The sequence below is a fragment of the Pinus tabuliformis genome, chromosome Q, assembly GCF_031772625.1.
Source record: "Pinus tabuliformis cultivar Carrire ecotype Pingquan chromosome Q, CPIR1, whole genome shotgun sequence".
Classification (NCBI taxonomy): Eukaryota; Viridiplantae; Streptophyta; class Pinopsida; order Pinales; family Pinaceae; genus Pinus; species Pinus tabuliformis.
The window spans coordinates 1,047,097,086-1,047,122,852 of record NC_142296.1 but is presented as its reverse complement, the minus strand read 5'-3'; the positions used below and the strand labels follow the sequence as shown (position 1 = coordinate 1,047,122,852).

Here is a 25,767-nt window from a genome sequence, read left to right as displayed (position 1 = left end):
TCCCAGAGCTCAATGCATGCAACATTCAAGACCCTTATAAGAAGGTCTCTCAATGACTCCAAGTCATTCGGGAAAGTCACAGATTTGACCTTTCCCCGGGGCTTTGACAAAATGCCTGCGACCTATACATCAGTCTCAATGTGATGGAGCCTCCTCGCTCATTGACTTACCATATCCCAGATAAGGCAGTATCTGATGTCTATCTGTTGGAGCAATCATCGAATACGGGATTCCTCAATAATCGAATGCCCCCTCTGGTTATCACAGAGAATCACAGTGGTATTCATCATCTGTACAAACAGCTCACTTAAGAGCTTCTGTAACCATGCAGCGTCACACGAGATCATAGTCGTAGCTATGTATTCGGTCTCGGCAGTGCTTATAGCAACCGACTTCTGCTTCCTGCTCATCCATGATATCGAAGCAGAATCCAAAGAGACCCAGCACTGAGAAGTGCTCTGGTGATCCTCCACACTGCCTGCCCAGTCAGCATTCGAATAATCATGCAGTTTCATATTTCCAGCAGTGTATCTCAATCCATGAGAGATTGTGCCTCGAAGATATCTCAGAAGATTCTTGGCACCAACCCAGTGAGGCTCGACCAAATATGAGCTCACCATGCTAACTGCAAAACATATGTCCGAACGAAAGTTCACCAAGAACATCAACGCGAATGAGTTTATGAAACTCAAAGGCATTTTCCAAAATCTGGTCCGACATCACTACCATATAACTTCTGAAAGTTAAGATCCTTGAGGTAGTCACAGGCTTGCAGTTTATCATTCCACATCCGGAATCCAACTCCCTCTTACTTCTACAAATGAGAGGGTCTACACCTGTCAAAAATAGGTCGTCCTCATAAGGTGCTGGTATGAGAGGTCTATCATCCACAACCTTCAAACAATGGTTTGGATCGACTTCACTCTTAGTGAATCTCAGCTTCATTTGACAGCTATCAATCCTCTCATACTACGCCTGGGGAGTTTTGCTTCAAGCCATAGAGGGCTTTCTTCCACCTGCATACGTGAGATTCCTGATCATCAATCTCAAACCCCTCGGGTTGTTCCAAACTTGTGGACCTACTACATGAGGGGAATGGTCCCCTTGTAAGATTTTCCTTCGGTACATCTCAGACATGTACTTTCATGCTCTTTTTTAATTCAGTTATCCCTGTCACCATCTGACTCACAGACCTCCGGTGCTATGTGTCAATGGACATGGTCCCCAGTGGACTTCCTGCAACTTGATACAACCCTGAACTCAAAAACATCTTTGAAAATTCTATTTTCAAACACATACCTTTCCATCGATGAGTGCCACCTCGTAACCTTTGACTTCCATTGCTGAAATGGACACCAGGTTCTTCTTGCGATCAGGTACATAAAAGAGATTATGTAAATGAATCGAGTTACCCTCATTCAATTGAGGGGTAACATTCCCTACACCCTTTCCAGGATAGGTGGCATCGGCTCCAAGTATAATCCCACGATTGTTTCCATCTCTACCAAATTAGAGAGTGCACCCTTCTATCCGATGAAGTGCCTTGAAGCACTACAATCAATAAGCCAAATTCCCAAAGAATCTGAAGCAGATGACCAATACAAGATAATGCTTCTTTATCTTATCAAAAACAACATTTGATTCTTCATACCTGGGGTTCCTTGCTTTCTTTGAAGAGTCAGTCATTTCCTTGATGACCTGCATTACCTACCATTCCTTTGATCATTGAAGATGTCCACGGAATGATTGTTATCTTCATCAAGAGATGTGTCTCTGCCATTTGGACACTCCTTCGCATAATGGCTGAACGTATTGCAACCAAGGCATCTGCCTTTCCTTCCACCCTTAGATCCGGACTTCCCAATGAAGTGATCTTTGGGTAGGCCATCAGAAACTTCTACTGCACCATTCTGATAATATTCTCTGCTTGACTTCACCCTCGATGAATTTGAAGAGGGATGAGGAATCCACTGATCCTTTTGTCCTTTCCCAACTGTCTTCGGTGATTGCTCTTTCACTCTTGCTTGGGCATTGTCTTCACCTCAGCTCCGATACCATGTTAATTTTAGGTATGTTCTATGCTTAGAGCAATTTATTTTAATTTTCACAGTTAGCTCAATATCTTTTCCAGATTAGCAATCACATCAGCATTAAAGTAAACTGCAGATAGAACATAAACATAAATCGCAGAAGACAAGCCAAGACAAGAGGACACAAGATGTGGCGCTAGCCAGGGACAAACCCCAATGTGGGGAAACCCTTGATCAATTCTTCTTATATGTTCTTCAATAGTTCAGCAGAGAGAGAGAGATAGTACGTTTACAACAGAAGTCAACACTTTGACTTATCTAGATAAGAGCATAGATCATCTCTAAAAAGATGATACATGAGATCAGTTGAAGACATGCTGCTTCAACTAATTCTCCAAGGTGACTCCTTCACCTATCATTGTGCTGCATTTCGTCATCATGTTGCACCTCACTGTGCTGCACCATGCTGCACCCATCATCACTATGCTGCATCTCATCACGCTTCATTAATCATGACTGTACCCATCACTGTATTGCATTATGTGCCATTGCTGCACCATGTTGCCATATTGACCTATGTGTTGGTTGCATCTTGCTTGCTTGTTGTCCCTTGCTTGCTTGTTGTCCCTAGCATGCTTGTTGTCCTTGCATGCTAGTTGTCCCTTGCATACTAGCTGTAACATTCCATGCTTGGTGTATTTGCTGCTAAGTACCATACAACTGTCCCAATGTTAGTTAGTTGTCCCTTGCATGCTGCTCTCCTTCGAAGACAGATGCTTTGGATGTTCTGGCAGTTCCGGCAGTTCTGGCTTTTCTCGGCAGTTTCGGCTTCTACCCTCTGCGTCAGCTTTCCCGACAGTTCTGGCTATTCCCGGCAGTTTCGGCTTTTCCCGGCAATTCCCGCTATTCCCCATCAGTTCCAGCAATTCCGGCTATTCCCGCCAGTTCCAGCTTTTGCCCTCTGCGTTAGGGCAGCATTATCCCTTAGGATCTCTCCTCCTACTAAAACCCAGAGACAAGTAGAGAGGAAGAGATCCCAAGTGTGTTGAAATGACTTGAAGGCCACCTCTATTTATACTAAAATGTTGAGCACAAGTGAGATTTATTTGGCTGTTGGCCGACCTTGACGAATTGTCCCATAACACAAATAAATTCATATCTCCATGAATACTTATCGGAAACAAATGATCTTTAGATCAATCCTACGCCTCTCGATGAGAGGGATTCAAGAAAAATATCAGCTTCCATTAATAAGATGACCCACATGGAGTTTGGCCCTAGTTGCCAATTTTAACATTTACCCATGCTACCAGCAACTATATGATGACATGACTTAATCTATCAAATATAAACATACCACTTTTCTTCTTTTGGTCATCTAAACTTCCTTCGACAGCTTCTTTTCCTTAATTGAAAGTACTTCAACCATCTTGCCACGCTACACTCCTTTGTCACCATACCATCATCCTTCTAAACAATGAATTCCACACAAGGTGAAATGATCAGTGAAACACTTGCTTCTTCCAAGAGAGGTGAGCCTGCTATGAAGATTCCAATGGAGGATCTTGATTATCCTCATTCTGCAAATGCTTCTTTCTAATGAAGGTGATGTATGATGAAATCTATGCGAGATGACTTTCTTCTACCCATAAGTACTACTTATGCTTTCAATGAGGTTACCAAGAGCTACTTCCTTTCTATGATGATTGCTACAACCATGTAGACTTCCATTTCAGCTTTTCAAGCTTCTATAATGATGTCACAATCTCTTGTATGTCATCTTCTAATATGATGCATCCTACCATTCTTATAATGCTTTCTACCATGATAGTTATCTTTCATGAAAACTTAAAAAGAACACGGTGAAGGAGATTATCTCAGTCGTAGTAGAGATCTTTCACTTCCTCCTCCTTTGATTTCTTATTTTCAGCTTCTTTCACTTTTGTTGTTGTCTTTGTTGAGTTTAGGACAATTTATCTTGTAGTGCCCATATTCATGAAATCCGTAGCATTGGATCTTTGACATATTGATCTTCTTCTTTTTCCCAAATTTTCCTTTTCTTTTGGCCATGGCAGCAAACGCTTGAATTTGCTCGCTTGGTTCCACATCATTCTTTGCTTTTAACCCGGTTTCTTCAATATTACACAAGGACCAAGGTTCACTGAATGTGGTGGCTTCCTTCTTTCCATAGATGCTTGATACGAAGTTGCCCCATTCATCAGGTAGTGCATTGAGCACCATGGTGGTCATTTCTTTATCAGACATTATTTTTCCCAACTCTTGCAATAGGTCTCTTATTTCTAGCGCCCTCATAAGATATGAGGCTATTCCTTCTTCCTTTGATACCTTCATCTTATACAGCTCAATTCTCAAAGATATGATTTCTCCAGCGGTGCTTACGGAGAATAATTCTACTAGCTTCTTGTAGATTTCTTTTGATGTATCCAACTTTGATACATAAGGTATGAGGGGATCCTAGATGGATTCTATAAGGATCCTGTAATGTTCCAAACTTGGATAAATGGTGATATATAAAGCAAAAACAATTTACAACACAAAAAATTCAAAAATTCAGCAAATACTAATCAAAACTCCAGAAGTAAGAACCAATTGAGCCATTTTATTAATCCAATGGAGCAAGTACAATAGTATGGAGAAATGCACTTGGGCTTGCCTCAATGGCAAGCGTGACAGAACCCAAGTGATAAGATAATGATATCAAATGTTAATAATGATTGTTCCTATAATGCTCTACGTTGCCTAGAAAACTACACTACTAGCTAGAAAGGAACTGCTAGAAACCCCACCTTTCGTGCTTAGAAAATGCTACAAAATTAACCCCAAGCTCCTTGACCAAAAACCCAGAAAGGGTTTGGTCTAAATCCAACCTCCCAAAATTGACCACCAAGAGGCCCTACGCCCTCCAAGACTGCTCAAGGACACAACCTACAAAGATACCAGCAAAATCTTCCTCCAAGGCTCTGGAAAAGTAGCAATCTCCTCCACAAGTGCTTCCCTTAACTCTCCCGGCAAAGATCAGCCTCAAAAGTTGAGACTCCACCTCCCACGTGTGCACAATATGTTGCCTCTGCGCTAGTCCAGGAAGTGCGAAAGTCACATTGAATAGGAGCTCTCTCCTCCAACTCCAAAACTCACCAAAATGGTAGCCAAACACCTATGCCTCCTTTCCGGAATTTCTCCCAGCCAAAGCTCCTCTAAAAGATGCCACAATCACAACTCGGCCTCCCTTCACTGCATCCTCCAGAAATACGCACCACCTGGAGATGATGAATGCAACTACTAGAAATCACAATGAAATCCTCCTCCGAAAGAATGTAGATGAACCTCTCTAGGGTGGCACTTGAAGTCCACCGAAGAAAGGGTGAGCTCTCCGCTTGAAGAACTCTTTCTAAACAACAAGTGCCTCAGCTAAGTAGCTCGAGCAACCAAAGAGAAATTCGATATGCTAAAGATGATGAAATGAGGAGAGTTGCCATCCTTTTATAGATTTCGTGGAGCACTTTTCCCTCCATTTTCCCTCCATCGTGGACCCCTCACTTAACCATCGACTTCCCCTCTCATGCAATTCGAACTAGGGAGTGCGTATTCTCCTAGTGTGGGTGGCCCCCACGTATAACTTAACCACACCAAAATAACTTCTACTAAAGTCTAAGCCTCCTAATAAAATCGAATGGGCCCCATCACCTCCAAAATTGGCCCCAAAATGTAGTGATTAATTATGTTCCAAATTAATTTAGGAAGGGACATTACAGCCCTCCCCTCCCAAATGTTGCTTGTCCCGAAGCAACTTCAATGTTGAATGCTCAAGTATGTGCTCACCCTCCCAAGTAACATCCTCATCTAGTAAGCTCTTCCAACATACCAAGTATTCTCTGATCATCCTACTTCTGAGCTTCCTTTCCCTAGTCTCCAAGATGGCCTCCGGTTCTAAAACTAGGTGCCCCTCATCATCAAGTGGAGGCAACTCCACAGCTGCTGTAACTTGTTGCCCCAACACCCTCTTGAGGCATGAAACATGGAAAATATTGTGGATCTTGCTCCCTGGTGGTAGCTCCAACTCGTAAGCCACCTCTCCAACCCTCCTGATCACCTTGTAAGGCCCAAAAAATCTCGGTTGCAGCTTTTCGGCCCCCTTCTGCTTCAGAGTGGACTGTCGGTATGGCTGCAATCGAAGGTACACCAAGTCCCCTTCCTCAAAATGCCTCTCCACTCGATGCCTGTCAACATACATCTTCTGTTGATTCTAAGTTGTCTGCAAGTTATCCTTAAGAGCCTTGAGGATATCTTGGCTCTCTAGGATCCAATCTTTGGCCTTTGGGGCCCAGCTGTCTCCAAAAACAATGTCATCAAAAGGCAAAGCATCATAACCATATAAAGCACGGAAAGGAGTCATACCAATGGACATATGATGTGTCGTGTTGTAACAATACTCTCCCAAATGCAACCATCAAATCCAAGCCCTTTGTTGCCCTGTCACATAGTTCCTGAGATAGCCCTCTAGCCACTGGTTCACCCTCTCTGTCTGGTCGTCGGTTTGTGGATGATAATTAGTGCTCGGGGTGAGCTCGATGCCAACTAGCCTGAAAAGCTCCTACCAAAATCCCCCCATGAATCGGCTATCTCGGTCACTGACTATAGTCTTAGGGAGTCCGTGCAGGCGAAAGACCTCCCTAAAGAACAACTCTGCCACTTGTGAAGTTGAATATCATGTCGGAATGGCAAAGAAATGTGCAAACTTGGTCAACCAGTCAACCACCACAAAAATACAATCCTTCCCTTGTACCGAGGGAAGTCCGGTGATGAAGTCCATAGAGATACTCTCCCATTTCCCCTCAGGGATGGGAAGAGGCTGCAATAGTCCTGTTGGATGGGTCAACTCCCCTTTGTTCCTCTGACAAGCCTCACACTCCTGCACATGCCTCAACATGTCCCCTTTGAGGCCCTTCCAAGTGAAGCGCTCTCTCACTGCCATATAGGTCTTCCTAAACCCCTGGTGTCCAGACAAAGGAGAATCATGAGCTGCACGAAGGACGCGCTCCCTCAACTGGGACCCTGAAACCAAGAATATGCGCCCTTTGTAGTATATAACCTCATCCATCACCCTATAGCACTCATTTGTATAGCTGCCCTCCAAGATCTCGCATGCCCGATGATCCTTGGAGTACTCTACTAATAGTTGTGCCTTCCAATCATGGCAAATGCTCATGAGTGAAAGTCCTGCGGGTCTCCTAGATAGTGCATCTGCCACCACATTGTGCTTTCCCCACACATACTCAATATCGAAATCATAGGCCTGCACCTTGCTGACCCATCTCTGTTGTCTATCATTGAGGCCTTGTTGCCCCATGAAGTGGCGAAGACTGTTGTGATCCGTCTTCACCCGAAACCGGTTGCCCACCAAGTACTGTCTAAACTTGGCCAATGCATGCATTATGGCCAACATCTCCTTGTTGTATATGGAATAAGCTTTCTCATGTGGTAGGAAATTTCGGCTCTCAAAAGCGATGGGGTGCCCTCCTTAGGACTAGACTGTAAAGCCTGAAATTTTTGTTTTCATCTATATCAATTAAATATTAATCATAAGTTTCATCTACATCAACCATATGTAAATCATAAAAAGTTCATTACTACATGTATAAAATTAAACAACTTCACATACCTTGTTAAAATTAAACAACTTCACATACCTAGTTTCTCTTGGTTGACGAAGTCGATCCAGGGTTGAATCTTGAATCCAGTCTTGAGCTTCCGCTTCCAAACCGACTAATTCCTCCCAGCCAATCTGGGACAAACCTCTCCGGCTCCCAGACCCAAAAGACTTCAAGAATGAAGTCTTCTAGCCCCCGTGCCCAAAACCCCAAGAACAGGACCTAAATCTCCTAGGTCTATAGTTAAATCTTATAGATATATAACTAAAATCTGAGTCCAAGACTCATTCCCAATTCTCCATTTCTTCCATATATCCCCATCTTTCCCCGAAGAACCCTCCCCCTACTTCTCCTTTAGATTTTTTTTTATATAGGGAAGGTTTCTTCCCTCCGAAGAAACCCCACCTTCCTTTCCTCCAATCAATCTTAAGATTTAACCTTATCCATTAAGATATTATTACTTGAGTTGGTCATTATACATTAAATGAGATTTTTTACTTTATCATCTCAACTGACTTCCCAAAGATTATGAAATAAAATAAATCTTGTCTATTGTAATAATAATTATTTATTATTTAATTAAAATTTTATTAATGAACCCCGGATGCGGGTGTTAGATAGGATGGGACAGGCGTGGACGGATGGCCACATGCCGGCCACAGGCCATCACGTGGCAGACGCCGAAGACACAGGTAAGGCTAGCAGATGGTATAAGGTGACGCTGCAGAGAACAGTTAATGCCCTGCACGGCAATTCGGCTCAAGCGGAGGTTGCAGTTATGGCGGGTGAGCTCCAAGGCAAAGCAGGTGAGGTTATAAACGATGTTGCAGGGTATGGCCAGAGAATGTTGGTGGCTCCTCCTTCAAGCAGGTCTTTGCAACTCCGGTTGCCCTGCCTCTCCGTCTACGCCGGGTTATCCTCTCTGTCTGTCTGGCTCATTCCGCAGTCGGTTCCGGCAGCTGGTTGTGCGGATTATCCCGTGGTCTGTTGGAATTTCCTCCCCTTGACCCCTGTGAGAATGGTGAGACCTCGACAGCGTCTGCTTAGCCGTCGAGGCACTTCCAGAGGAGGGACCTCTCGCAGTCACGAGGCGGATAATGTTGTCCATTGCTGTCATTGCAATATCGCTCGCTCCACTGGAGCTAATCCCCTCCACTCCAGTCAATTCATGGACGCGGGGGCATCGAGCTCGGCTGCCTTGCCTGCCTTTGGCTCTGCTATCTTCAATTTTAGCAGTTCCATGAATAACCCGCAGATTAGTGCGCATGTCTCGGTCCTGTTCATTGAAAACTCCCAGGAAGACAATGATTCCCTGGATGAGCATGGGCAGAGGGAGACTGATAACAAGATGCACGAAGCAAAGGTTCCTGAAGCTAATCCGGAGAAGGAGGTTAAAGATCCTGCCTCAGACCTGGAAAATGCATCGAAAAGCAGGCTCGATAAGAGGGAGGGGACCGGCGAAGCGGAAGACACTTTTCCCACTGCTGCTGAAAGGGAAGCTTACGGTTGGTGCCGGGTAGAGGAGGTGCAAATGGACGATTAATGACGCCCGAGCACAAGGTTCTTTTGGCTCTTCTGCCTGGTCTTCTGGTCTCTTTTGCTGTCTGTTTTGGCTTAGTTCTAGCATCAATTCTCTATGTTTATGTTTTTGAAACTTCGTTAATGGGATGGGTACTGTTAGCCTCCCCTGCGTGGGATAATGCGGATTTCTGGTTGGTGCCCCTGCATGGGCTAGTTCTTTTGGATGGTCTCACTTCTATGTTTGGCACCCCTGCGTGGGCTAGCTCTTTTGGATGGTCTCGCTTCTATGTTTGGCGCCCCTGCGTGGGCTAGTTTTCTGATTGGCCTCAACTGCTCTTGGGTAACATTCCCAGAGCCTGGTTCTCTCTGTTTTATCATGCTGTAATTTTTGCCTCCTGTACATAATATATTAGTATAGTTTTTACCGAGAAAAAAAAAATTTATTAATGAAATTAAATTAATATATTTTATTGTACTATTTAACAAATAAGGTATTAATTAATATTTTTAAAAACTAATTCATTTTCTTACATAGACATTTATATAATTAAATTAGTATGTATACTAGTGCAATGCCTGCGATGCATGTGTATGTAGCTATCATACACACGTCTCGTAAGCATGCTAATAATCAGTAACTCAAGATGGGTCACTACAAAGACTGTCCCACTCCCCTCACTCGATGCATCACACTCTAATGTGAATGGTTGTGTGAAATCTTGGAGTGCTAATACTGGGCAACAACTCATCACCTCCTTGAGGCAGTCGAATGTTGCCTGAGCCCCATCTGTCCATGCAAAAGCCCCCTTCTTAGTCAGATCAGTAAGGGGTGTTGCCAACTGTGAGAAGCCCTTAACGAACTTCCGATAATAAGTACAGATGCCCAAGAATCCTCTCAGCGTTGTCACATCTCTAGGCTCTGGCCAATCCCGAATGGCCCTGATCTTCTCCTCGTGCACCTTGACCCCATCTGCGCCTATGATGTGCCCCAAGTAGAGCATCTCTGTCAGCCCAAACTTGCACTTGGACATCTTGGCGTAGAACTGTTGCTCCTCCAAGATACGCAACACTGTCTCTAGATGTTGCAGGTGCTCCTCCCACGTCCTGCTGTAGATCAAGATGTCATCAAAGAACACTAGTACAAATCTCCTCAGCTGACCTCTGAACACATGGTTCATGCATGACTGAAAGGTAGCAAGTACATTGGTCAACCCCCCAGCCTCTGAAATTCTCCGCTCTATTGTCGATGCTATGTCTCCATGCCTCAAATCGGCCTCCATCCTGTGGGTTGAAACTATCTGTGGAGGATACGAATGCATGCCCCGAAGAACCACCTGCTTACCATCTGGCCCAATAAACTCCATCACTAGCTGCTTCCAATCGGTGGTAACTCGACCAAGGGAATACAACCATTGGACACCCATCACCACATTGGTGTCCGATACATCCACCACGAAGAAGTGGTCTGTCATCGAATAGTTCCCCATGGTCACTGTCAAAGCGGGAACATATCGAGTGCACTGCATAGTCCTGTCTCCTGGTACTAGAACTGAAAACCCCTCAAACTCTGCAGTGGTGATGCCCCTCCTCTGGACCATCTGAGCATCAATAAAATTGTGGGTGGCCCCACTGTCTACTAAAACTGAGACACATTGCCCCTGCACTATACCTCTAATCCTCATGGTCAAAAATTTGGGAATCTCGCACAAAGAAGCTAGGACTCCCCTAGCTAGTGCAAAAGATGCTCCCCCATGTGGTGGTGGTGGTGGTGGTGGTCCCCTCTCTGCTAGATCCTCGTTGTCTCCCACACTAAGCTCCAACTCCACCTCGTCCTCCTGATCACTTTCCGAGAAGACCTCAATGTAATGAGCCTTGCTTGTTGTGCACTAATGGCCTGGTGCCCAAGGCTCTTGACATGTAAAACACAACTTCCTCCTCCTGAGGTCTCTCCTGGTCTCATCATCCAACTGTCCTTGCCCTTGGGCTGCTCTCTGCATTTTGGGCGCTTTAGTGTCACTTCCCTTCTAAGGGTAGGGAGTGCATGGAGGAAAGGGTGCCCCCTGCAAATCTCTCATACAAGTCAATGCCCCCAAAAGAGTAGATGGTCTGCGTGACTTCACCAGTCCCCGTAGTGGCTCTGTCAACCCCTCCACAAATGTGTATACTCTCCTAGCATCTGACAAATCTGGCACCATGACTGAGACCCTCAAGAACTCTGAAATATAATGCTCGGGATGTCTTGTCTGCCTAAGCTGAGTCAACTCCCTGAAGTGAGCCTCTAGATCCCATCGATCAAAACGCTCAACTACTCTCTGTGTGAAATCCTCATAGGAGGTCACGTTAGTAGACAAGCCATGAAACCACCAGTCGTGTGCCTCCCCCTCCAAATGCGATGTCACCATTTTAATGGCCTCTACCTCCATCATCCTGTTGAGCTGGAAATATGTGTCCAGCTTCTCCACCCAAGCACGTGTTGTGCACTTGGTAGTGCCATCATAGGTGGGAAAGTACATCTTCCCAATGGTGCGTTGCAGCTCATAGTTCTGCGTACCATGGGCTCCATAGCCCTTCCCCTTCTCATTCTATTTGAGCTAGCAAAAGTCTCTGAAAGATAGTGCCTCCCTGAAGTCTACTCCCATGGACTGCCACTCCCTGAAATTCTCTCCCATAGGTGATTGATCCTCAACTCCACCCGGTTCACCTTGTGCCAAAGGTAAGAAAGACGGTAGAGTGGCTCGAGTTGGCCCACTCGATGATGGAGGCTGCGTAGTGGGTGAAAGATGATCAAGTTGTTGAGAGGCCCCCGAAGTCTCTCCAAATAGAAACTCCCGGTGAGTGCTCCGCTCCCGGTTTTGCATTTTGATCTCATCCAACATCTCCTTCTGCCCCTTTGCCAAATCGCTCAGAGCCTTCAAGAGACTGTCAAAGGAAATCTCTTCTCTGCTCTTGGGCTCCCCCATGTCTTCTGCTACCACTGCTTTCTAACGATCCTCTGTGTCTGTAGTGATCTCCAACTCCCTCTCCCTGCTTCAGTACCTTTGCCTCTTGTAAGTAATGTTTTGTCGGTCCTCCTCACTCATAGGAAAATCCCCACGGCTGAGCCAGGATCTGAGCTCTGATACCACTGTAATGTTCCAAACTTGGATAAACAGTGATATATAAAGCAAAATTAATTTACAACACAGAAAATTCAAACATTTAGCAAATACTCATAAAAACTCCAAAAGTAAGAACCAGTTGAGCCATTTTATTAATCCAATGGAGCAAGTACAATAATATGGAGAAATGCACTTGGGCTTGCCTCAATGGCAAGCGTGACAGAACCCAGGTGATAAGACAATGATATCAAATGTTGATAATGACTGCTCCTCTAATGCTCTGTGCTATCCAAAGAATTATATTGCTGGATGGAAAGGGATTGCTAAAACCCCACCTCCCGTGCTTAGAAAATGTTGCAAAATTAACCCCAAGCTCCTTGACCAAAACCCACAAAAACCCAGAAAGGGTTTGGTCTAAATCCAACCTCCCAAAATTGACCTCCAAGAGGCCCTACGCCCTCCAAGACTGCTCAAGCACATGACCTACAAAGATACCAACAAAATCCTCCTCCAAGGCTCTGGAAAAGTAGCAATCTCCTCCACAAGTGCTTCCCTTAACTCTCCCGGCAAAGATCAGCCTCAATAGTTGAGACTCCACCTCCCACGTGTGCACAATATGTTGCCTCTGCGCTAGCCCAGGAAGTGTGAAAGTCACACTAAATAGGAGCTCTCTCCTCCAACTCCAAAACTCACCAAAATGGCAGCCAAACACCTATGCCTCCTTTCTGGAATTTCTCCCAGCCAAAGCTCCTCTAAAAGATGCCACAATCACAACTCGGCCTCCCTTCACTGCATCCTCCAGAAATACGCACCACCTGGAGATGATGAATGCAACTGCTGGAAATCACAATGAAATCCTCCTCCGAAAGAATGTAAATGAACCTCTCTAGGGTGGCACTTGAAGTCCCCCAAAGAAAGGGTGAGCTCTCCACTTGAAGAACTCTTGCTAAACAGCAAGTGACTCGGCTAAGCAGCTTGAGCAACCAAAGAGAAATTTGATATGCTAAAGATGATGAAATGAGGAGAGTTGCCTTCCTTTTATAGATTTCGTGGAGCAATTTTCCCTCCATTTTCCCACCATCATGAGCCCCTCACTTAACCATTGACTTCCCCTCTCATGCAATTCAAACTAGGGAGTGTGTATTCTCCTAGTGTGGGTGGTCCCCATGTATAACTTAACCACACCAAAATAACGTCTACTAAAGTCTAAGCCTCCTAATAAAATCGAATGGGCCCCATCACCTCCAAAATTGGCCCCAAAATGTAGTGATTAATTATGTTCCAAATTAATTTAAAAAGGGACATTACAGATCCTTTGAGTCCTTACTTCCCCTTTCATGTACTTATTAGCTAGAGCTTGAGCTTCTTCCTTTGGAGGCTTAGTGATTGAACCCTTAACATGTCCAACTACTTCACTTTCTATGAGGATCAAATTTGTCATCTTCTTCCATGCACAAAAGTTTGATGACCCAAATAATTTGTTGCTCTCCTTGCAAAATGAAGTCATTTTGATAGATTCAGACGTAGATATAAAGATACTTACTTGCCAAGTGAAGATACTCCTTGATGATGAAATCTTCAACTTGATGTCTTTCTTGATGATGTTGATAAGCAAAGTTGTCTTCTTGATGAAGACGTCTTCCTTGAAGTATGCCTTGATAGTGACCAAGAAGAGGGAGATCACCTTGATTTCTTGATGATGATGGAAGTGCTTTTTCTTGCTTCCCTTGAATGTAGAGACTTCAAGATGCTTTAATGTGTAGTCCTTTTAAGTGGAGGTAGGGTCCTTCAAATCTTCTTTGTGTGAGCTTCCCAAGAAGCTTCAAGTGTAGAACCTTTCTTCTGATGAGCTAGGGTTTTGGGGTCTTCTTCCTTCTGAGATGTGATGATCCTTAATATGTGATGAATGGTCCTTGTTTAGATTGCTTGTCCCTTTGATGGTTCGATGTCTTCTTTGATGTCTCGGCCTTCGGTATTCCATTTGATGGTCCTTCCACAAGTTGCCTTTCCTTGCCTTGTCTCCTTAGCTTTGATACCATGTTGCGAATTCTAGGGCAACTAGATTAGTTGATTTCTCTTACTTTGATAATTGTGTGTGATGTATTCTTACTTAACTTAATTAGCTTCTTCTTTCAATTGATTATATTTAGTGTTCTTTTCATCAAACAGCTACCAAATCATAAAGAACAATAAGATAAAAGGACACAGAATGTAGGCAATCAGCCAAAGCCAAAACCTATCCAGTTGAGAGGAAAACCAACAAGAATTTTTCTCTTCTTATAAAACTTCAATTGATGAATTCCAAGACCTATGACCCTTGACCAAGACCCTCCAAGACCAAGTCAAACCTTTCTTTGATGTGTTTCAACTTTCCAGCAACTTCTGCAATTTCGACCCCCCAGCCGATTCTTCTGCAACTTCAACCTCCCCGTCAGGCCAGGCAGTAACTCCATAAGGCATAAATAATTTGACTGTTTTATTCCATCAGGTAGGTCTTCATTATATACATGAGGAAGAGACTGTTCAGTTCGTCTCCCGATGACTGTTCATATTTCCTATTTATCTATTTACAATAATTCACCCAATCACAAGGATTAGGTGTCAACATTCCCCCCCTTAATCTGAAGGGATGTTGGTGAGTCCAAGCATCATTCTGAATCGTTCAAGCTTTTCCCTTCCAAGCGCTTTGGTGAAGATGTCTGCAATTTGCTCATTTGTGGAACAATGACGGAGATGGATTGTTTTGGCCTCAACATGATGTCGAATCAGATGATATTTAATATTGATGAGCTTTGTTCGATCATGGAACTTTGGGTTCTTGGCCAACTTTATTGCAAAGGTATTGTCAATCATGAGTGAGTTGATTGTACCTGTTTTACCTGCAAATCTTCAAGAATTTTCCTGAGCCACACAATTTCTTTTGTTGCTTCAGCCGCTGCCACGTATTTTGCTTCTGTTGTGGAATCTACTGGAACTGATTGTTTGCGTGATCTCCAGGAGACAGCTCCTGATCCAAGACTCATAGCATTTCTTGAAGTTGATACCCCAGTTTCTTTGTCTCTATCGAAGTCTGAATCAGAGTATCCAATCAAACTGAAGTCGTCCACCTGTGTATACTTGATTCCAAAGTCTTGAGTTCCCTTCAAGTACCTTAGAACTCTTTTTGCAGCAGACCAATGTCCCTCACAAGGCTTTTGCATAAACCTGGAGAGGATTCCAACAGCAAACGAAATGTCTGGTCTGGTAGTAGTTAGGTAGTTGAGATTTCCTACAAGCTGTCTATACTTTGTTGCATCCTCAAATTCTTTTCCTTCAATAAATGTGAGCTTTAAGTTTTGTTCCATTGGAGTAGTAAGCGGATTGCACTCTGTCATACCAAACCGGTTCAACAGATCTCCAATGTATTTCTTTTGAGAAAGAAATATGGACTTTGGATGTTGGGTTACTTCAATGCCAAGATAGTAATGAACATAGCCCAAATCAGTCATTTCAAAACTTTTCCCCAATTCCTTCTTTATGGATGCAATGTTGCTTTCATTGTTCCCTGTCATCAAAAGATCATTTACATATACCACAAGATATACAACTGTTTTGCCAACTTTCTTGACAAATAAAGTTGCATCATCAAGATCAAAATGTTTGAAATTTAGTTTCAGAAGATGCTCAATTAGTTTTTTATACCAGGCTCGCGGTGCTTGTTTGAGGCCATACAAGGACTTCACAAGTTTGCATACTTTATATTCATGTCCTTTCACAGCAAATCCTTCAGGCTGGGACATAAAAACATTCACTTTTAGATCTCCATTCAAAAAAGCAGTTTTTACATCCATTTGATGGACTTTCCAACCGTTCTGAGCTGCTAGTGCAAAGAGTGTCTAAATGGTAGCCCATTTTGCTGTGGGGGCAAAAGTCTCCTCATAATCGACCCCTTCCTTCTGTGCAAAACCTTTTGCCACAAGCCTAGCTTTGTGCTTGTCAAGTGAGCCATCAGCTTTATACTTGTTCTTGTAGACCCACTTGCAGCCAATTGGTTTGGTTCCTAATGGAGGATCAACCAGCTTCCAAGTGCTGTTCTTTATGAGGGCATCATACTCCTTTTGCATCGCTTCTTTCCATTCATCATGAGAAGCAGCTTCTTTGAAGGAAGTTGGTTCAAAATCTGTAGACAAGTTCAATTCACAATCATAAGAAACATCCATATCAACAGGTGAATTAGAGTCATCTACATCACCTCCATTTTGCCGGTTTGAATTTCTGGTTCCTGTCTTTCCAAATTCATCAGGATGAACACTTTCAAGTGTCTTTGTCAGCCACTTTGGGGGACCTTTCTCAGATGGTCCAATCTACTCGGTTGACTGAGTTGGGACTGAATCAAGATTGAGTCTCCCAATTCTATCAATCACATCACTTAAAGCATCATCTGTTGTTGGAGTTTCATGCGGGGGAGAGTGTTCTTCAGAAGAAAATTCCACATGTTGATCTAGTATAGGAATCCCCCCTTCAAGATGTGGAATCTGATTATCAAATTCTTGAAATGATTTTGCTTTTGCGAATCTATCCAAGCGATCAAGTTGCCGCTCAACCACATTGTCAGTTTTGGATGACTCAAGAAAAATTACATCTCTAAAATAAACAAACTTTTTATTTACTTACTTCATCATAGAGACGGTATGCTTTGGAGGTGTTTGAATATCCCAAAAAGATACACTTACGACTTCTAGCACCAAGTTTGTTTCTATGTACCTTTGGTATCAAGGCATAACAGGTGTAACCAAAGACCCTGAGATGCTTTACCGAAGGAACATGTCCATACCACATTTCATATGGAGTCTTGTTTCTTATAGCATTAGATGGACATCTATTCTTTATATATGCAGCACATAGAACAACATCAACCCAAACATTATCTTTACATTTTTGAAGAAGAGCATGGATCGTACCATATTTAAGATTGTCCTATTCATTCTTTCAGCTACACCATTCTGTTGGGGATTATAAGGCACAGTTGTTTGATGTTTAATCCCATGTTGGCAAAGATAGTTTTCAAATTCATTTGATGTGTATTATTTTCCATTATCAGTGCGAATAGACCCAATATGAGATTGTGCATCATTTTCAATCCATTTATGAAAATTCTTGAATGTTTGAAAAGCATCAGATTTGTTCTTCAATAAGTAAACCCAACACATTCTGGTGTAGTCATCAATAAATGTCATGATATATTTATTTCCATTTGCAGAAGGAACAGGCATTGGACCACATAAATCTGAATGAATGAGTTCAAGTTTTCTATGTGCTCTTGAATGTGAATCATGAAAACACTGTTTGCTATGCTTTCCTAGAATGCAAGCATCGCATTGCTTAAGTTTCCTAGGAATTGTAGGCAAACCAGCAACACCATTTTTCTTCAATAAGCGGAGACTGTCATAGTTCAAATGTCCAAATCTAGCATGCCATAATAAACTTGATGGAAGTGTACCTTCTTCATGATGAGAATTGTATGAGAAATGTTGTGCATGAGCAGAGGCTCCTTGCAGTTTGAGAAGCCTTTCTTCTTATATTCCCCTCATGACAAGTGAGTGATCAAATGCTTTTCTTACCTCAAGCTTGCCATCAAACATATGAATGGAGTGACCTTGCTGGCAGATGTGGACTAAGGACAGCGAGTTTCTCTTCAGCTATGGGAGATATAGAACATGATGCAGAAGAAAGTCTGGAAGACCAGGCAGTTTAAGCCTGATTGTGCCAAGCCCTGATGGCTTGATTTTTGATTGGTCTGCAAAGTATACTGCTCCATCAACATTGTCAGTGAAATCTTCAAAAAAATATTTTCTGTGTCATGTGGCAGGTTGCTCCTGAATCAAGCAACCAATCATTTTTCCAAGAAGCAAGTGAAGCATTAAATAAATCTTCATTTACTCCAATGTTACATTGTGCCACAACATAGTGAGCAGATTCAGGTGCTTTACCTTTGTCTATATCATCAGTTTTACCTTTTTGTTGGTTTCTTTTCTGCTCAATTTTGTCCCATGGTAGCTTGCATGTAGAGGCATCATGTGATCCATTTCTTTTGTAGCAAATACAATGCAAATCTATTTTTTCTCCTTGAGAATGTCTGCCCCCCCGCCTCTGAAATATCCTCCTCTTCCTCTTCGTCCACCTCTTCCTCTTGTAGAATCTTAAGCAGGATGCTTTTCTTTATGAGCAAGGCACACAGTCTCTTCAGAAGATTCAGGGGCTGTCTTCTTTCCAAAAGCTTTCTCTCTTTTAGCAAACTTTTTCACAAGAGACTCAAAAGTTATATCTTTGAGATTTCCATTTGCTTGCAATGACTCAAGATAATTGGAGTAAGTAGGATAAAGTGCCTTGAGAAAAGCGATAAGAGGAATATCCAATTCAACCTTAGTGGATTTGATATCATGCATTATAGACTTTACTTCAGATGCAAGAGCAAGAGGATCATTATTTTGCAGTTCAAGAGTGAAGAGTTTAATCATGAGTTGAACAACTTCAAGTGTAGAATGTGAGTCATAGAGTTCTTTCAGCTTTTGTAAGGCTTCAAAGGCAGTTGAATATGACGAAATATGGTGACTCACCTCTTCATTTACAAATGCAGCGATTAATGCATAAGCTTTGTTGTTCTTGTTTTCCCAAATGACGAGCTCTTTGTCTAAGGTAGGTTGTACTGGTTCATTGTCTCCTTCTCCGACACACACTCCTTTCCACAACTCATTGAAAATGAGGGTGTGTTTTATCATCCAGGACCATTCAGGATAGTTCTCCTTGCCAGTGAGAACTATTCCCACCATGGATATGATTGAATGCATACTGTAGCAAGAAAAAACTTCTGCTGCAAAACTTTTACTCTTAATGGAAAAAAAATATAGTTCTGATGTGACTGGACAGCAAACTCAAATGTCAATTCACATTCATCTGCACAATGTTAAAGTATAGAATATGGCAGTATACTAAGTCCAAAAAATACCCTCAACAGCATAAAGCACTGCGTCCACCAAAGGCTTTTGCATTATATACCATTTATACTGGTATAAATTTATCCTCGACCAAAACTGAAGTAGGTGTAGGTCGGAATCGTACAACTTTGGGAAAAAAAACAATCCAACCGATCACAAAGGAAAAAAAGGGTGTTCAAACGCCAACACCGAGGAGTCCACGATCCCCTCCAAAACTGTGCATCAAAGAATCAAACAAGCATTGTTTATATATACAAGTAACTATTTATCATTAATATCAACCATCGACTCCACAGCTCATGAGTGCTCAACTTGCACGGCCTTTTGTAAGTCGCTGTCAGTTTAAAAAAAACGCAAGTGACAAGTCATCACATCTCCACGCATGAAAAGAAAGTTACAGCACATCCATCGATAGTAAACAGAAACTGCCTTAAATGTAAGCCAGAGTATAGAGCAGCCATGGAACTGAATCTGATGAGGAGTTTCGAAGCAAACTCCACAGGGTTATCGCCCACGGCAAGGAAGAAAAGGGCGAAACAGACTGTCAGCGTATCAAGAGTTCAACGCATACAATGATAGCAGCATTAATACACAGCCTTAATATGAAACCAATGTGAAAATGCACAGTGCTAATACACAGCGTTGATACCACGCGCATCGGTTAGTTTTCAACAAATTAATTCTGTAAGATCCCAGCAATGGAACCTGATTCACGCACGCAGATCCCAGCAATGGTTTTGATTTGTTCTGGTTCTTCAACGGATGGTTCTTCAAAGGAGTAGCGTTCAAGATGCAAGAGCAACATAGTTCGCTCCTGCGTGGAGGCACCAATGCAGCAACACGGCCTCAAGGCATGCAGCGATTCAGATGGTTTTCAGGTCTGAGGCTGACAGGTCAGAGGATTCAGACTTATGGCAGATAGAGCGCACAGGGGCAGTGGACAGAGAACAGGAGGCAGAAGGGAGTTACAACTATTTTGGGAGCTGGCTCTGATACCATGTCAGGCCAGGCAGTAACTCCATAAGGCAGAAATAATTTCACTGTTTTATTCCATCAGGTAGGTCTTCATTATATACATGAGGGAGAGACTGTTCAGTTCGTCTCCCAATAACTGTTCATATTTCCTATTTATCTATTTACAATAATTCACCCAATCACAAGGATTAGGTGTCAACCCCAACAGATTCTTCTGCAACTTTGACCTCCCAACAGATTCTTTTGCAACTTCGACCTCCAGTAGTTTCTTCTGCAGAAACCCTAGTTCACACGTGTGGCTAGATATGGATGAATTTGCTTCCTTTCTTCTTCGCTTGACTTGACTTCTCTTCCTTGATACTTCGGCTTGCAAAGGAGACCTTTCTTGACCCAAAAATTTGGCCCTTGATGATGACTGCAATTCGGTACTTGCTGCTGCAAAAAGATGCCCTAATCCACTTCGCACGTGTGAGAAAGATAGCCCAAAAACAGTCCCAAAAACTCAACTTTCTTTTCTCCTTCTTGCCTTCCTCTTCTTCGCACTCTTTTCTCTTTCTTGATCAAACTTGAGTGAAGTGAGTGAGTGATACAAGTGAGGTCGAAGTCTCCCTTATATATAGGTCTTCCACTAGGTTGAATTGCTCCTTTTAGGCCGACTTGTCCATTTGAGTAGGTTGACTTGATCTTTGCATCATGACAAGGTCTTGGAGGGTCTTTTGACTCAACTTTGACTCAAATAAATTTTCTTTACAATATGTAACATGCCCCAACAATACATGATTCAATTGACTTGTAGACTAAATAATAAGCCCTAGAAGCACTCAATGGGTGCTTGACCTACAAATAATTTTCCCTTGAGCATGAGGCCCATGCCTCAAGAACAACAATAATAAAATTACATAAAATCATGATTACATATGTCATTATGAACTTTGAAGACCGAACCTAGTTACATATTTCAACAAGTAGCTAATGAATTTTATAGTGTGTGTGTGAGAATTTGTGTGTGGGCAGCCAATGGGATATACACACTGCTGCAATTGCAATTTCTTCTTTCAGACTTTCTATAGAGATATGTGATTTCTGCTACAAGATTTAGTACGCTGTCCTGAATTTCCAGTTTTCATGTTTCTTGGATCTGCTATCTACTTAAAGCCGGATTGATCTAATCTCATGATATGCAGTGTCTGTACTTTTTAGTTATCAATTCTATGTTTCCATTGGCACGGATCTGAAGTTTTGGTAGTGGTTTTCCTGATATTTCAGTTTCAGCTGTAAGATTAATTCATTGAAGTGCAGATCTGTTTATCATGTGCTGAAAATCTAACAGTTAAAACATTTGTGATTTGCTCGGAAAGCAAAAGGCTGCTTAAAGACATTCAAGCTGAAGGGAACCTAAAACGACCTAGAGGGCATGAAAGGAAATAAGGTTGACAAATGTCAAAGAACCTTAGACTTTTGCAAGCCTGGGCATAAATAGGAAGATAGGGAGGTTAAAGGAAGGTAGAAAAAACACGGTAGAGTAACTTCAGAGTGCAAGGGACCATTTAGATGGAACAATCCATCAATCTCAGCTGGGATGGGACGGGAAGAATTAAGAAGAAGCAAATTTTCAGTGTTTTGAATATTAAATGGAATGCTTGGAATTTGTACAGAATGTTATAAAGTCAAAGGTGATTAGCATGGGTTTTGATCACAGGAAGACATAAGCCAGACATGACCATGCCTTTTGTGTAATCAGAATACACTGTGGCATGGAGTTGGATCACAGAAAAGACATAAGCCGGACATGACCACGCATCTTTTTAAATCAGATTACACTGGAATATTCTGTATTGGACACATCCAGTTTCAAGGTGAAGATTGCTGAGAGGTCATGAGTTCATGTCCAGTGAACCAGTAAAGTCCCTCAGGGTTAGGAGTAAACGTTGTACTCTGGCTGCATTTCCCCCTGCCATTCACAGAATGTGAAAAAACGCCAGAAGGGTTTTTTCAAATATAAATATATCGATACAGTGCAGCCTCGTGTTAATACTCTGTGTCTACACAGATCAGGGACTTGAACAGGTCTCATATTTTTCTGTGAAAAATATTTTAGAAAAATAAAAATGTAATTATTTATTTTAATATCTTTAACTTATACTTCGTTAATAGGGTTAAATACCAGCTGTGTGTATGTTTCCCTTCTCGAATGGATACAATTGAATTAAATATACAATCAGTTTATTAGAAACGATGATTTAGTATGGATTCAATGGCGGTTGTATAAACATATTGTTTAGGGATTACATAAAAACAGAAGTATCCAACATATAAGTATGATGATACAAACATATAATTTAAACTGAAAGTTAAACATACCTGCACGTCTGTTAGGAAACTTAATTCTGGGGATCCGCTTCAACAGTTGCTGCCCTGCCATTTCTTCCTTGACAATCTGTCTTCCTACTGCGATTGCTTGCAAATTTATGAATGAACACTCCCTCGTCCCAGACAAATTTAAAAGTTCCGTGTGACGGGACTATAAGGACATGGCATCATTCTTTCCCGAAGTCAAAGATATCGATATTAAAAGAAAGAGTAAAGAGTGGTTAGACCAACTAAAGAAGGAAAAAGTTACACACCGCTGGTATTTAACCCTATTAAGGAAGTATAAGTTAAAGATATTAAAATAAATAATTACATTTTTATTTTTCTAAAATATTTTTTATCTATCTTTCACACTCATTATAATACAATTTAGCTTTTCTTTCTTAAAAAAACAAAAGAAGGAAAGAGTTAATTTAATCGAAATATCAACGTCTCAAGGTGAACGACGGGTCAAAGAAGCTTGCAGAATAATAATATTATTTTGAAACAGAATATTGATATGCATAAATATTATGATATTATAGTTTGTAGAATGATCATATCATAAAATATATATTTATATTAAATATATATATATATATATATATATATTTGTTGTTAAATAATATTTTATTTAATTATTATATTTTAGTAGGAATGAAAAGCGGTCATACGGACCACCAGCGGGTTATTACAGGTGGCGTGGTTTTCCTTGATAACGGTGATGAGTCGAACCGACATTCGCGGATAGCAGCCAGAGATGGCTGTCCTCATTGTTGGTTTGACACCTGAGTTTGATAGGTTTTGCCACCTTGGAAAAAAAAAAAAAAAAAACGGTCATAAACAACTAAATAAACAAAACGTTATATTTAAAAATTAAAAAAAATACAATTTAGTGCTATTTTAAATCATTCAAAATTAATATATAGAGATAAATTAAATTTATAATCTATTTTAAATTCGAAGGAATTAATTTTTTTAATATAAATGAAAACAAATAATTATATACATTCATGGTATAGGGATTAAGTATAAGGTTTATAAATCGTGGTTTTAAGAGTTTTAGTGGATACAACGTTTTTTTTTATGGTTCAATGGATGGTCAGATCGGGTGGGTCATGGTATTTAATGTCATATAATTCAAGTTCGAATTCAAGTTTGACAATGATTAAGTTCAATTTGAATTCGAATTGTGTAATAAAATTTGATTAAGGTTCGAGATTAAGCTCGTGTGTGTGTCTCTGTATATATATATATATTAATCGACCAAATATTTTCAATGTGATTTTTTAGGAAAATCTTCATATATTAACAATATTATTTTCATTAATTTATTATATAATCTATTTATAAATAAATATAATTCTTATATATATTTAATTATTTTTATAAATATTATTTTTATAGCCAATGTAATTTGTAACTAGTTTGTCGATACTTGTGATAACCTTTGTGGAATATGTTTAAACATTTTATCATTTTATTTTTAAATATAATAAAAAATTAAAATGTAATTAAACCTAAACCATGTCAGGCGTTTCCAACTTGCTTGCATCCCGAGTAACGCATAAACCATGTTAGGCATCTCGAACTTGCTTGCGTCTCGAGTAACGCATAAACCATACCTGTTGTCTTCAACTTGTTTGTGTCCACTCCCGAGTTTGACAAGTTATTGCTGATGCAGAGGCCAAAATGCTACACAGGCTTCTAAACCTCGCTTCTAATTTTTCAACACATATGAATTTGGAGGGCACATGTTTAACAGTTGTATGGAGGTTCAAGGGCACGTGTCTAAACATTTCTTTTGATTGCACACTCGATAGTTGTATGGAGGTCTGAAGGTTTGATGGTAAAATTGAAGACTGAACGATGTGGTTTTCAATCAGTCGAACCTGAGCCAAACTTGAGCCAAATTTTAAATTTGTTTTTGGGTTCGTCAAACTTCGAACCCCAAGGTTCAAGTTCAATGAGCCCTATGACATTGGTGGTACCAGAAGGCAAAGCCTTCTCGTTTTGCCAAGAAGCTAGAAGAAATTCCAAAGATTAATGTTTTTGCACCACAGTCAAGAGCACAAGCCCTGCAACTGGCTAAACATGGCTTGGTAAGCCAATTTATGGGGATCTGGACCTCCCTGTGTTATGTGAGGTTGTGGGTTGAAAAAATTAGAAACCCATGATCAAGGGTTTTATCACTTCAACTTTCTTCAAAAAAAGTTATTTTACCTTCTTTTTCAATGACAAGGATGATTGGGATGTGATCTTTCGAAGCAGACCTTATTTCATGGGGGGCCAAGGGTTATATCTAGATTGATGGAGCCCAAATTTTAACCCTGAAATTGATATCCCATTTGTTATCCTTGTTTGGGTAAAACTTACTTTTTTACCCCTGCATTGTTGGAATGATACTACTTTCAGATATCAACAATGTGCTTTAGGGACCCTGAAATTGATATCCCATTTGTTGTCCATGTTTGGGTAAAGCTTATTTTTTTCCCCCACACGGTTGGAATGATACTACTTTCATCAATATCAACAATGTGCTTTAGGGAAACATTTATCGAGCCAAGACACTTGAGGGGCTCTTCTTTGATGCAAGGATATGCATGGAGGTAGATCTGGATAAAAGGTTCCCAACAGCAATAACCCTAAATATGGATAGTTGGACCCACATTCAGGAGGTTGACTATGATCAGCTTCCTTTTAAATGGAAAGTTTGTCATGAATATTGCCACTTTGTAAGAAGCAACAAAATGAAGCGGGAGGAGTTGCAAAAACAAGGGAAAGAAGGAGAACAATGATAACATCAAAAGAGGATAAGAGGCTCAACTAAACAATACAATAATCTGCCAAAGCAACTAGATCAAAATGGGAAAAAAAAAAAAGATAAAGGATCAACTACCCCTAATGACCCACTGTGGGGGGAGGGGAAGGATCTAGTAAATGCCAAAATGAGGAAAAAAACAACTTTGAGGCTCTCAATTTGGTGACTAAAGAAGGAGAAATTCTCGGAACTAATGTACAAGAACATGTAGAAAATTTGGGACCATGGTGTAAACGAAAGAAAAATGATGAATCCATGTCGCCATTAGAAAATGTTCCAATACCAAAACAACAAACAGTGGAATCTTCCTCGAAAGAGGAACAATTCCTC

The 25,767-nt window shown here is 41.3% G+C and overlaps 1 protein-coding gene across 1 annotated transcript in view; it reads right to left on the bottom strand.

Moving 5' to 3' along the window:
• Window positions 1-22,846, bottom strand: part of LOC149223091 (uncharacterized) — a 123,795-nt gene extending 100,949 nt beyond the window's left edge. The window contains exon 1 of the mRNA XM_089385756.1: window positions 22,629-22,846. Within this exon, the coding sequence (XP_089241882.1) occupies window positions 22,629-22,689 (61 nt within the window). The 5' untranslated portion in view covers window positions 22,690-22,846. The remainder of the gene's footprint in view (window positions 1-22,628) is intronic.
• Window positions 22,847-25,767: the final 2,921 nt, after the last annotated feature.